Genomic DNA, 12,837 nt, shown 5'->3' with positions numbered 1-12,837 from the left:
CCCCATGGGACATTGGTATCTGCCATGTTGGTATGAGAGCTAGTTGGGTGCAGTGGTTAAAGCACGAGGCTAGAAACCAGGAGACTGACTTCTAATCCTGCCTTAGGCATGAAACCAGCTGGGTGACCTTGGGCCAGTCCCTCTTAGAACTAGGAAGAGGGCCAGGGCAAACCACTTCATGACAAGATTATGTATGTATGTATGTACGTGTATAATCTTGCCATGAATGAATGCTCGCAATACTATAGTTTATAAAATACATTATTATAATGATTGTTTCCATTAGTAGAAGTTGTCCTATTTAAAGCGGGGGACTAGCGTTCTGCTCCCAAGAATCATGGTTATTATCCTATAATATGACGCCATTGAGATCATCCTGAAATCTTAGCAAATCGTTTTCAATGGTCGGCCTTTGGAAAGCGAACAGGGTGCACCTTGGCACTTCACTGTGAGTACCAATAGTGATGCGGCTCACTTCAGCACTCAGAACAAGGTGGCCCACTCAACCTCTGAAGTATCTAGATCAAAACAATCTGCCTCCACTGATGGTTTTGCTTCAAGGCAAGTGACTTCTGCACATGTGCTGTGCACACACAGAACACTACCCAAAATCCACTGAAGCATGGCTGCTATGATTTTGCAGAGTCAGAAAAGCCTACCACAAACAGGGTTGCTCTGATTTTTTTTTTTTTAAGGAAATGTGTTGCTTTGCTGATCTGACTGAACCACCTTCAGACCGAATCACCCATTGAAGCTTTGCACCGGCCTGTTAAACAGTGACACCCCAACGGCCTGTACTCTGGACCTCCTTTACATGTTGTTTTCCCTCTCTGTGCACTGTGCTCAAGATATGAAAGCAGCAGCAGCAGATCACATTACTATTACTATTATTATTTGTCATCATTTTTAGAACGTAGTATTCATGCTTCAGACGGCAGCTCAGTCGTTCTTACAACCATCCTACAAAGCAGGTCAATATTACTTCTTTCAGAAATGGCTTCTTGAAAAATAACTTGTCTAAGATGATGGTCTCTGGCCTCTGAAGACTTGGAATTACCTTCCACCCAAAGATTTCATTGGAGAACCCTGCTTCATCCTATAAAAGAAGACAGAGATAAGGCCAGGGGTATCACCGGGGGGTGGTGGTGCGTGTCAGAAAAGTCAACACTTTTGACTTCCCCTGCGGATGTCCCTGGTTAAACCCCATTTTAAATCTGGGTGTGGCTTACTTACTGGTTTCCAATCCACCCAAATGAAGGAGATTAGACGTTCCCTTGGTAGCACCTAAAACTGTGTTTTTCAACCTTGGTGACTTTAAGATGGGTGGACTTAAGCCGTGCTGGCTGGGGAACTCTGGGAGTTGAAGTCCACACATCTTAAAGTTGCCAAGGTTGAGAAACACTGATCTAAAACGCGAAGAAAAGACTTTCTGGTTTGTGTCTCTGCTTCCACTATGTCATGAAGCCCTTCAAGGAAGTAGTAGACTTGAGTAACACATTCCTTTGTTTTGACATTTGGCAACACCAGTGGGGGGGGGGGAGTCTGTTTGGCTAATGGAAAGGGAGGGGGACCCCAAAACATTCCAACAGTTTTTCAGAACAGAAAGTGAATTTCTCCTCCTTCCTACTCGGACTGGCCTTTGTAAAGGTTTGACCTTGCCCAGAGAGTTGTTGATTCCAGTGCTGGGCCTACGCCATCTGTTTATACAAAATCAAGCGGAGTCCTTAAGCAGAAAGCTAATCAAGAACTGCCTAAAGCAGCCCAAATGCAGTTGATAAGCTCTCTGCCATCGGGAGCTTCCAAGTGTGTTTATTCAAAACACGCCCAGGAGTTTCACCCTCTCTCTCAAGCTGGAGGACCTTACTGGTGATGCCTTGCTGCACAGTTTCTTTCTCTGCTGTTGATTGCAAGAAAAGAAGAAAGGAAAATAAACCCAGAAAATGGAGGTCCAAGAAGCAGACCAAAACAATAACGTCCTAATCCTAAATAAGACCAGAAACACAACCCAGGTTGTATGATTTCTCTTGGTTAAATAAAAACACTGTTTGCATAGCAAAGAAGCCCGCAATGAAAGAGGAACGGAAGAGGACAAAACTGAGCATTAAGATTTTCCCCTTTTAAATAGTTTATCTCGGGGTTTCCCAACCTTGGCCACTTGAAGATGTGTGGACTTCAACTCCCAGAATTCCCCAGCCAGCACGCTGGCTGGGGAATTCTGGGAGTTGAAGTCCACACATCTTCAAGTGGCCAAGGTTGGGAAACACTGGCTTATCTGCTCAACTTTTATCTACCAAAACCCAACTGCAGGGGGTACATTTGAGGTTTTATCAACAGGTCTGCAAATCTGTCCTCTCCACCCCCACCACAAAACACACTTTTTCCTTCAGTTAGGGTTGCTTTCAGTGATACGCACATCAAAGCCCACAGAGACATTGTCAGATTCTGGAAAGTTCAGAGTTTTAAATTTCAGTTTTAAATCCAGCAACAAAACGAATCACAATTCATGAGAAATTCATTTGGGGTCTCAAGGAGAAGACATTATTTTTGCAGCCCAAGTTGTTTGAGCCGTTCTCCAAACAACTGATGGGGAAAAATGCTTTGTTCTTGAATGTTTGGTGAGTAATCCTGGAGGACGTGCACGCACATGTGCACGCGCGCACACACACACACACAGAGAGAAAATCTCCTGGATGAAGTGTGAAGCCCTGAATGGCAAAACACGGACAATTTGCAGCTCATCTTGGCCCATGGATTTTCCAGACTGAATTTGGGTTAATGTGCTTTCAGAAAATGTGAAACCTGAAAAACTGAGCCGAAGAAGCTGGTTTGTCGATTTGATGGCCTACTTTGTATAAGGCTTTGCAGAGCAAGAACAATTATCTGTGGTACAAATAAAAGCATTTTGGAATTCTCCCTCCTTCGATGCGGTAAATGGGAGATCAGTGTATTTAAACACGCTGATCAAAAGGCGGCAAAAACAGATGCAGGAAGAAGGTTGCCAAGGTCTCGAGACAAAATCAGACCCCTGAACGAGACCTCCCCATCCCCCCAAAAACAGGAATTGTTTTATTCTTTTCCAACTATTTATCCACCTCACCAGAATAAGCTGCTCTGAGTGAAAGAGGCTATTCCAGCAAAAAGAGATTGGCCACTTTACTCTTCCCACTGAAGATGCTATATGTTAAGCCTGGAAATTCCTTGGGCAAAGTGGACACTCCACGGCAGAACTGTGATTTTTTTTCTCTCTCTCTGAAGGCAAGGAATGTTTAAAGGAGCTCGCTAGATGATTTTCAGTTCATTAACCAGGAACAGCTTTTCTCTAACGATTTCAGAGCTTGAGAGCCTCCAAACCTGGTAGGCCCATTTCCCCTCTCAGACTGGGAGCAAGCAGTGCATCGTACATAATGAAGAGGGCAGCGGTGCTAAGCTAGGTCAGGACAGTGAAACACACGTTAGAGCGGCGTTTCTCAACCTTGGCCACTTTAAGATATGTGAACTTCAACTCCCAGAATTCCCCAGCCAGCCATGGGGAATTCCATGGGGGATTCTGGGAGTTGAAGTCCCCCCATCTTAAAGTTGCTAAGGTTGAAAAACGTACGTTAGAGATGCTGCAAATGGGTGTGGAGGGTCCCTTAAACATTACAAGAAAAGTAGCAGCTCAGCATTAGTCAGCCTTACCAGTCTTTTCTGAGGCTTGATGAGAGGCCGGTTGATGCCATTCATTTTGTGATAGAGGCCACAGGCATTGCACAGGTAATGCCCTGTGCCATCTTTCCTCCATAGCGGAGTGGACATGGCCCCACAGTTAACACACTCTCGGCCATCACCAGGAAATTCCTCCAAAAGCTCTGAAATGAGGGGGGAAAAAAGAGAATTGTGAGAATTGATCCCTTGGTAGCTTCAGGTCAGCCCTTCAAGGAAGACCAGACTAGGGAACCAGGATTATGAGTGCTAATGCTGCTTTTATTATAAGGTTACAGTCACGGAATATTGCAAGTCTGAATGTGCTTCCCCCCTCCCCTCCCTTTATCTTTATGAGTACAAGGGAGGGGCTTGTCTGAGATGCTTTCTCAGATTACGGTTCTGCCTCGGACTCAGATTTCTTTTATCTGACTGTTGCCTTGGTTGCAGCTCTTCCTCCTGTTCCTCAAGGTTATTCCTTCTGCCAATTACACATTAAGATACACCCAACAAGGTTCTAGAAAGAATTAACTGGGGCTTCCCAAGATGGGTGCTGGCTTGGTGTAAAGAAGTGAGAATGACAGAGAGCACCAGAATAATGAGACATGTTTGGCCAATAACTTTGGTGTTATTAAAATGACAAAACGCTAAAGGAGGTCAATGTTTTCCAAACAATTTCCATCTGGTTTTTAAAATTTTCTCTAAACCACCCTAGGAGTGTGGCAGGCAGAAGGGTAGGTCCTAAGTGCATGAAATCAACCCAATCCATGGCAAAGGAGTGTTTCTGACTGACCCCCACATCCCCGCCATTTTAAATTAGAAGCAAGCTTTATTTTTAACCATCTATCTAGAAATGTTCAAGATAGCTTTTTCATCACTTTCTAGCACCAGATCTCACAGTCACAAGGTTCAAGGTGAATTATTATTATTATTATTGACCACTCCCACATGACTTTGCATTTCCAAGCTGAATAATGCACCTGTCAATCATTTAAAAGTTAATTAGTTTCTTAGTAGAATCAGGAACATGTTGTAGATCACAAGAGAGCACAGAGGGACAGCCAAGTAACTGTAATGGAGGGTTGTGGACAGATGGTGATGAAGAAGAAGAGGAGACATAGGTTTTGCATGTTGACAGGGATAAAAAGGGGGGTGGCAGCAGAGGAGGCATCTGGGGGAATAGCCAGCCCCCCCTTACCTAGGGGTTCTCTGAGCAGGCCCATAATCTAAGCGTAGTACCAATGCTCTACTGACCCTATACATCAGTTGAACACAATATATTTATCAATCTGATGGACTCAAAAGAAGGACAAAGTGGTATCAGAGCATTTCAACCTCACAGGACATTCTATGGTAGACCTCCAAGTGACCACAGAAAACTGAGACTTTACCAGCACCATTGAGCAAGAGATGACTGAACTCACATATCTCAAAAAGTTTCAGGCCATCTAAGAAGGCCTCAAAAATGGGGTTTTAACACATTATAATTGTTAATTGATAAGGTTCTGACAAATCGGTCTCACTTGTAGTCTACATCTGCATAACCAACCTGTCTTCCCCTCCGTCTCCCCAAGTCAAATTTAAATCCTACATCAGTATAGCCACTCTATGCATCTGATGTGAGCTCATGAAAACTTATGCCTTTTAATAAAATTTGTTAAATGGAAAAGATATTACCAGATTCCTCATGATTCTTCGCTATTATAGATTAACAAGGCTTTCCTACAATGCCCATCAGGTGCCTGTGCACCGCATGCTTATCTTAGTTAATGTAGGTTCTCTGGGGCTTAGCGTGTGGTGCCTGCCTAGCCCATCTGCTTGGTGATTCAATGAGTTTGGTAAATCCAGACAGTATGCTAGTTTAATTTGATATCCAGGTTAAGTGTGTGAATACAGCCATGATGTATGGGGTGGGATGGGATGATGAACATATTGATTTATTATTTATTATTCACATTTCTATCACCGCCCATCTCCCCCTAAAAGGGGGAGATGCAAGCCTGTCTAATATGCAAGCCTGTCTGCAGCTGAGCACCAGTAAGCCAGACGTTCCTCTCCTAATGCCATGAAATCTGCTGTACTCCAACTGCCATCGGCTTCTGCTTACATCAAAGCTGCACTCCTATACAACACATTTGGAGGGCACCAGTTTTTTTTTTAAACTGCTATAGGGTAAAAAAGTGGGGAGGAAACTGCAGAGGATCTAGTAAAAAACATAGGATCCACATTTATGTTGCACAGGGGAAGAGCACAGAGGCTAAAAGAGGGATGGCTATTAGCACATCTGCTCCCCATCCTGGACCACTCTGGAGATGAGAGGACTTCAGTTCCCAGAAGTCTCTGCAACAGTCATACCAACTGGGAAATTTTGGGAGCTGAACCCATCTATCTGAAAGGAATACAAGTTGTAAAATAACACATTAGCTCAGGTTTCTTAACCTTGGCAGCTTGAAGATGTGTGGACTTCAGCTCCCAGAATTCCCCAGCCAGCATGGTTGGGGAATGGCTGGCTGGGGAATTCTGGGAGTTGAAGTCCACACATCTTCAAGCTGCCAAGGTTGAGAAACATTGCATTAGCCTAAGGGCCATCCTAGCAAAAATATTTAAACTTGTATTCTCTTTTGTTACTGTTAAAAAAACAGTTGAAGTCAATAGCTGGAAATCTACTCAATTCTCTTTTGCTCAGTGTATGTATGGAGCAGTGCAGCATCACAGAAGAAAAAGTGTGAATGAGTGCTAAAAGGAAAGGCCGCCATCTTGGCCTTGAGAAAAAGCAACCTGTGAAATCCACCCAAGGCCACGCCTTCCATGGGCTAATTCAAACATTATATAACAGTGTGCAAGCTTTTGTGTTTCTAGAACTTTTCTTTAGGGAAGCTGGCAAAACTCCAAATGAATAAAAGAATAAATATGGGTGGGGGTCAAGCCACATTTGCAGTGGTTCCAAGTTCTGGAATGTGGGTGTAAACTGCAGACATGCAAATAGACTACTCTCACATAAAGAATTTAATTTGGCTGCCTGCAGGATTCTCCCCCCATAAATATCAACCACCACCACCATTGTTCCTTTCCCTCCCCCAAATTTTGGGTATACATCAAATGCAGTTTAACCTCACTGATGCATCCAACAGGATTGATTGTGCATGTCCTCAGTCTAAAGCTAGACAACAGCTAAGGCCAGCCTAAAATCCCCTAGACCAGCCATCCTCAAACATTTTGGTCTCAGGACCCCTTCACATTCTTAAATATGACTGAGGACCCCAAACAGCTTTGGTTTATATGGATTATATCTATTGATATTTGGTGATGATGTTACCTACTTGGGTCATGAAACGTCTGCAAGCCAACAACCAAGCTCAGAGAGCACCAAGGACTCCACCACAGTTCAACCCTGCACTACCCACATTCTCATCAGCCCTGTTTAATTTTCTTCCTGATTTTTGTCTTTTTTTATCCCACTTGCCTGAAGAAGGGTTCTCAAAATTCAGATGCTTGTAGGTTGTTTTGTAGCCTTGAATTGGCCTAATAAAAGGCGTTGGATGGAAAGGCAAACACAGGCTTCCATCTCTTGTCTTGCCCACTCAGGGTATGTGTCTGTGTAAGGTAACCCCCTTGGAGTAAGTTTTAGTTGGTTGGTTTAGTCCATGGGTGTGACTTGATAAACTAATCTTTGCCTACAGAGAAGGAGGGAGACGTTTTGTGTAACAGGAGGAGGGGGTGCATTATGGATCTGGGGAGAAGCACTGTTTCCTTAGCTGTTAGACCTTGTTTTAAAAGTGCTGCTAAACTGGGAGTTTTTTGGCAGAGATGAACCAGAAAACAAAAAATCCTATCTTGTTCATCAGAAGAAAGGAGGACTTTTGTAGCTGGCAAGGAAAGAGACAAACGGGAGGGATTGGAAATTGAAATGTGTTCTGGTGCCTGTTGCACGCAACAGTTATGTTCTTGGTTTCAAACATGGAGAGACAAAGTAAAAGTTAATGATTACAAAGCCGCCTCTGCAAATTCAGTTCTTGCAGGTCCTCAACTCAGTGTCACATATACCCTTTACACACTCACACAGGGGGCAGAAGAAACAGACAGAGGTGGAAGGTAAAAGCCCATCTGGAACTGTTTTGCTTGTATTTGCTATAGAAGCGGTATACGTGGACTTTTAGAATTCTCCATCCAATCTGTGGGCAGAGAAAAGGTGGGAATGGTTTCTCCAAGCGAAGGAGGAAATGCCCCGGCTTTGTTCCCCTGAAAAACTACAGTAACACCGCTACTGAAAAAAAACCTGTCAGAAAGTTTCTTCTTTGGACTGAATAGAGAACATGGAGAGCCGGGGAGTCTGCGCACCACCAGAGAGATAAAAATAGGGGAAAAGGAAAAAGATGTTAATCTAGACCAGTGTTTCTCAACCTTGACAACTTTAAGATGCGTGGACTTCAACTCCCACAATTCCCCAGACTTGCTGGCTGGGGAATTGTGGGAGTTGAAGTCCACGCATCTTAAAGTTGCCAAGGCTGAGAAACACTGGTCTAGGCCTATGGGCCACCTCTGATTAAATGAGAGGAAGAACACCATGCTCCACCCTGAGAAGATCACCCAAAATATCTTCTCCTTGAAAGCAAATTTTGAGAGTAAATTCTCCATCATCACATTGAATCCCAAGTTTTTTGTTCATCTGTTTGTTTGCTATGCAAGATAATATTCCTGCCTGCCCCAAGCTTCCAGCACACAGTCACAGGATGGCTCCAAAACCTATGTGGCCAATTATTGATGGCTGAACAGGGTCAGTGTTAAACCATGAAACAAAAAACACCCCAAAGATCTCCTGTGAATTTGGACTTCACAAAGAACTTTGCGTCTCCTTTCCCCACTGGATTTCTGAGTCCACAGACGTGACCGGCATGACATCCCCCTCAAAGTGTGTATTTACATCAGGCAATATACGCCCAAGATGTTCCCAAGACATCATGAGTTCAGCCAGCATTTCCCCCCAAGTCTTAACCTCCTCAAGCGGGAAATACGTTCAAAACAAAATGCACCCCTGCAATAGCTCACATATGTACCCCCGTTGGAAAGATTGGCTATGAAACCAGTCATCTACACCAGCCCAAAAGCAAAGGGCCAGGATTTTTCCCATCTCAGAACGTGCATTGAAGGAAGTTCAGTTTCACAATGATCCTGGAACCACTGATCTGAACAGTGTGATCCAAGAAAAGCAGTGAGTATCAAATTACATGCCATCTATTAGCCTGAAATCTGGGTCACTTTGACCCAAGGCAAGACAACTCGAGAATTTTACTCAAAGAGCTTCAGCAGGCAGTCACATTGGATTATTCTCATTATTCAGCAGGCATTCACACAGGCTTGCATTTCATAAAAGCTTACCCTCAAACTAGACATAGCTACTCAGTGCTTCCAATTGGCTTTGCTAAAGTCAAGGCATTTCGGTTTCCCCAGGCCATTCTAGAGAAGGGAAGAATATTTCTAACCAGTGACCTGCCAATGGGCCAGAACTGGTTTTCAAATATTTTCACGGGCTGGGAGAGAATTGGGAGGACTGTTCGCTCAACTGTGGTGAAAAAGTCAGGATGGTGGCCAAGACAGCATGATTGAAGCTCTGCCCGCTTTTTGTGTGCGTTGCCAGCAAAAGAGGTTGGCAAGGAGGACACGGGATTCTTGGTTGTCTGTTAACTCAGTTTAACTGGGCAGTTTAGGCAGATTGATCCACAGTCTATGGATTGCTTATCCACGTGGCATTCCAGAACCAGATTTTAGATATGCTACATGGGGAATGGCAAGCACAGAAGAGATAAAGCTTTGCCAGCTGGAGGTATTCAGCTATCAAAAGGAGTTTTCCTGTACAGGTCACACAAGCTGCCAGAGTGGAAAACCTCCACACTGTGTATTTGTGTGTGTGTGTGTGTGTGTTTTTGGAGAGATTTAAAATGCAAAATGCCACTTCAAGCCTTCCAGATGCTTGAAGATGTTAATTAAAAATCCTGAAGTCACCTCTGAAGATAGCTCTGGCCTCACCTGTGCAGACTCTGAAGTGGCCCTTGTGCAAATGTATGCCTCTGGGTACTGGATGCACACAGAGACAAGCCATTTAACACTTCTCTTTCCTGCCTAAAGGTAAAGGTAAAGGTTTCCCTTGACGTAAAGTCCAGTCGTGTCCGACTCTAGGGGGCGGTGCTCATCTCCGTTTCAAAGCCGAAGAGCCGGCGTTTGTCTGTAGACACTTCCGGGTCATGTGGCCAGCATGACGACTCGGAACGCCGTTACCTTCCCGCCGAAGCGGTACCAATTAATCTACTCACATTGGCATGTTTTCGAACTGCTAGGTGAGCAGGAGCTGGGACGAGCAACGGGAGCTCACCCCGCCGCGCAGTTTCGAACCGCCGACCTTCCGATCGACAGCTCAGCGGTTTAACCCGCAGCGCCACCGCGTCCCTTTCCTGCCTATTGTCAGATTAACTGCTATTTTAGCTAGCCTGTCCCATCCTTGTGACCTCCAGAAATGACAACTATAGTACAGTTCCCAGAAATCCCCAATTAGCCCATCCTTTTGCTGAAAGAATTCTGCGAAGTCTACCCAACCAAGCTCTCCCATGTTGGGAACAGCTAGCTTTGCAGTTGTTTAAGTGGTAAAAATTCTGGTTCAATTTGGATTGATTTCTACAAATAATATTTCTTGCCCTAATTTTCTAGACTAATCAGGATTTTAAACAAACAATACCCAGCTTCCATAGAATCATAAATACATATCTGACAAGGGCAGCCGGTGGCAAGAGAAGACGAGCTACTTTTAAACAACTGCAAAGCTCTAAAAATAAACCAAGCTTTACCTACTGTATGTGCTCTTCCTCAACATATATAATTTTCTTTTATTTTTAATTTCAACACTGGACTCAGCAGTATTGCTCCTGAATTAGGGCTACACAGAGTATACTAGTCCTTATTCTTGCTCTGCCTCTTTTGCTAGAGATGGGCAGTAACAAAATTTTAATAAATAAATAAACAATAAATAAATAAAATCCACAGAACTTCCATAACAGTAACATCATATGGGTAGATTATTTTGATTTTGATGAGACCAAATTGCATCTGAACATCTGCCTCAGGGGTTTAGGATCAGAGCCTAAAAGACAAAGAATTATAAATGTTCACTGTTACTCTTTCAGCTCCATTTTTAACCACCTTTTTTCTCCTTCCTGGCTTTGGCATGTCAACGTATTCTTTTTAAACTCTGTTTTTCTCTTGGTTAATTTCTGTTCTTTTTCTTCTAAAATTAGCAGTAAATACCTTGTCTATGCAATGGCTGCAACTAATGGCCATTGACTTCTCTGGAGGCTTGGAGGGTGCCTTGCTAAAAATGACACGCACACACACACACCCACATGAAAACCCCTTCCCTATAGTTTGCATGGGCCGGGTGACACGCAGCCCAGCTTGGTTGTAAAAATAAATGATCGAGATGATGTTATTGTAAGATGATAAAAGGGGAGGTGGGGAGGATGAGGAGACTTCCCTGATTTCAATCAAACCATGTTGCTTGTTGACTGGTGGCGACAGGCAGGCTGGACGAGGCCTGGTGGAATGTCTTTGGCTGACGGAGAAAGTGGGGGATACTGAACTTTGCGTATCAATCACTCCGACAGCTTAGACCTGACAAATGACAGACTCACTGCAGAAGTGTGTGTGTGTGTGTGTGTGTGTGTGTGTGTGTGTGTGCGCACGGTGGTGGTGAAGGGAGAGAAGTCACCTTTCACGTCAGTTTTACAGCTTCACATCAACCAAATCCTGACTACAAGGCAAGACACATTGGCGCTAAACTCCGCTAGAACAAGCCATAGGCAATTATTGGGTGTTACAAGCGGCCTACTTTCCCATGCTTGTTGTTGATTCATCCAGAAGGCCAGTGAAGAGACATAGATTTTGCTTCCATTTCCATCCAACTGGACAGACAGCCCAGAATCAGCAGAGTGGTTGTGTGAGCAGCTAAAGAACCATGCTATTCAGCAGTGCCAAGGGTCTGTTGGGCATGTACTATATGTAAACCAGTGATGACTGTCATAAGCTTCCAGGTGACCTGAGAGGGCACAAGCACATCCTAATGTCATTACTCCAATGAACCCCAAATATGGCTGACTCATAAGCAACAGGAAGCCATCATTTGTCACAACAGCTGGCATCTTCACTAGCTGTGGGCTACAGCCCGACTCTTCACTGCCCTCATGGGAACTAAGACAGAACAGCCTAGTGGAGCCATATAGCTCAGTTCTGAGCAAGGGGGAAACTGAAAGAATTACCTTCCATGGGGGTATGGGTGGGGCTAAGCAAGTAATCAGTTCAAAAATCTAATTCAAAAGTGATGTGACCAAGCTGCCAGTTCAGATTTCCCAGCCAGGCCTCCAAACTGATTTGGAAAGCTTCACTCTGATTCAGTGGGCTTTTCCACACGTACAACAGCACTTTCCCCAAATCAATTCCAAACCTGTGTTGGACTGATTTTCTGAATCAAAACTTCAAATCACCTGGAAAATCCAGATATGTAGCAACATGCATCTGCCTAATTGACTGTTTTCTGTGACACCATTCTCTTGGGTTGATGTTGCACACTAAGGGCAAAGGAAGGATGAAAAGATGGTATGAGGAGGGGGTGGCATGCATAACTCTATCATGGTTGAGTACTGTTCTTAACCCAAGAGCTGCTGCTGTTGCGTATGCAACTTTGTGACTGTATTTGTGGAACATAAAAAGCAACTTCCTCTATGTGTCCTGCCAAATAAATCCAAGGTTATACCAAGGACTTGCCCTACAGCAATACCACAGAGGTGGTGGCAACCAAAAAGGACAGCAGATGGAAGAGAAACAGGAACTTTGGAAGACCAATCCATCACTGCCACCATGACAACAGCCACATGTTTTTTGTAAAACAGCTGTGTGCCAAGGAAAACACAAGCCTAGTGCCATTTTTAGAGCTTATTGAAGGATGATTTCTGTTGGAAGGGGTAAATAGTGGCAGTGAATACTCCATTTGACCCTGGCTTGTCCTGTAAGCTTGCAAGTTGAGGATGGGCTGGAAATCCACAGCATTCTGGTCAACCTCAATTACTGACCTACTAGAGGGCTACAGAGAGGCTGCTGATTTCTTAATGCTTTCTG

The 12,837-nt window shown here is 44.1% G+C and overlaps 1 protein-coding gene across 3 annotated transcripts in view; it reads right to left on the bottom strand.

Moving 5' to 3' along the window:
• GATA5 (GATA binding protein 5) overlaps positions 1-12,837 on the bottom strand; it is a 39,548-nt gene that overhangs the window by 11,903 nt on the left and 14,808 nt on the right. Inside the window, exons 3-4 of one of the 3 annotated variants that reach the window (XM_063296962.1) lie at positions 3,679-3,848; positions 983-1,096 (exon numbers count right to left, since the gene is read on the bottom strand). In XM_063296962.1, the coding sequence (XP_063153032.1) occupies positions 983-1,096; positions 3,679-3,848 (284 nt within the window). The remainder of the gene's footprint in view (positions 1-982; positions 1,097-3,678; positions 3,849-12,837) is intronic. The other 2 variants (XM_063296963.1, XM_063296964.1) reach the window with 2 other exon arrangements.

Source organism: Candoia aspera, chromosome 3 (genome assembly GCF_035149785.1).
Source record: "Candoia aspera isolate rCanAsp1 chromosome 3, rCanAsp1.hap2, whole genome shotgun sequence".
Taxonomy (NCBI): Eukaryota; Metazoa; Chordata; class Lepidosauria; order Squamata; family Boidae; genus Candoia; species Candoia aspera.
Note: the sequence above shows the minus strand (reverse complement) of the source record. Positions and strands in the feature narration are given on the sequence as shown.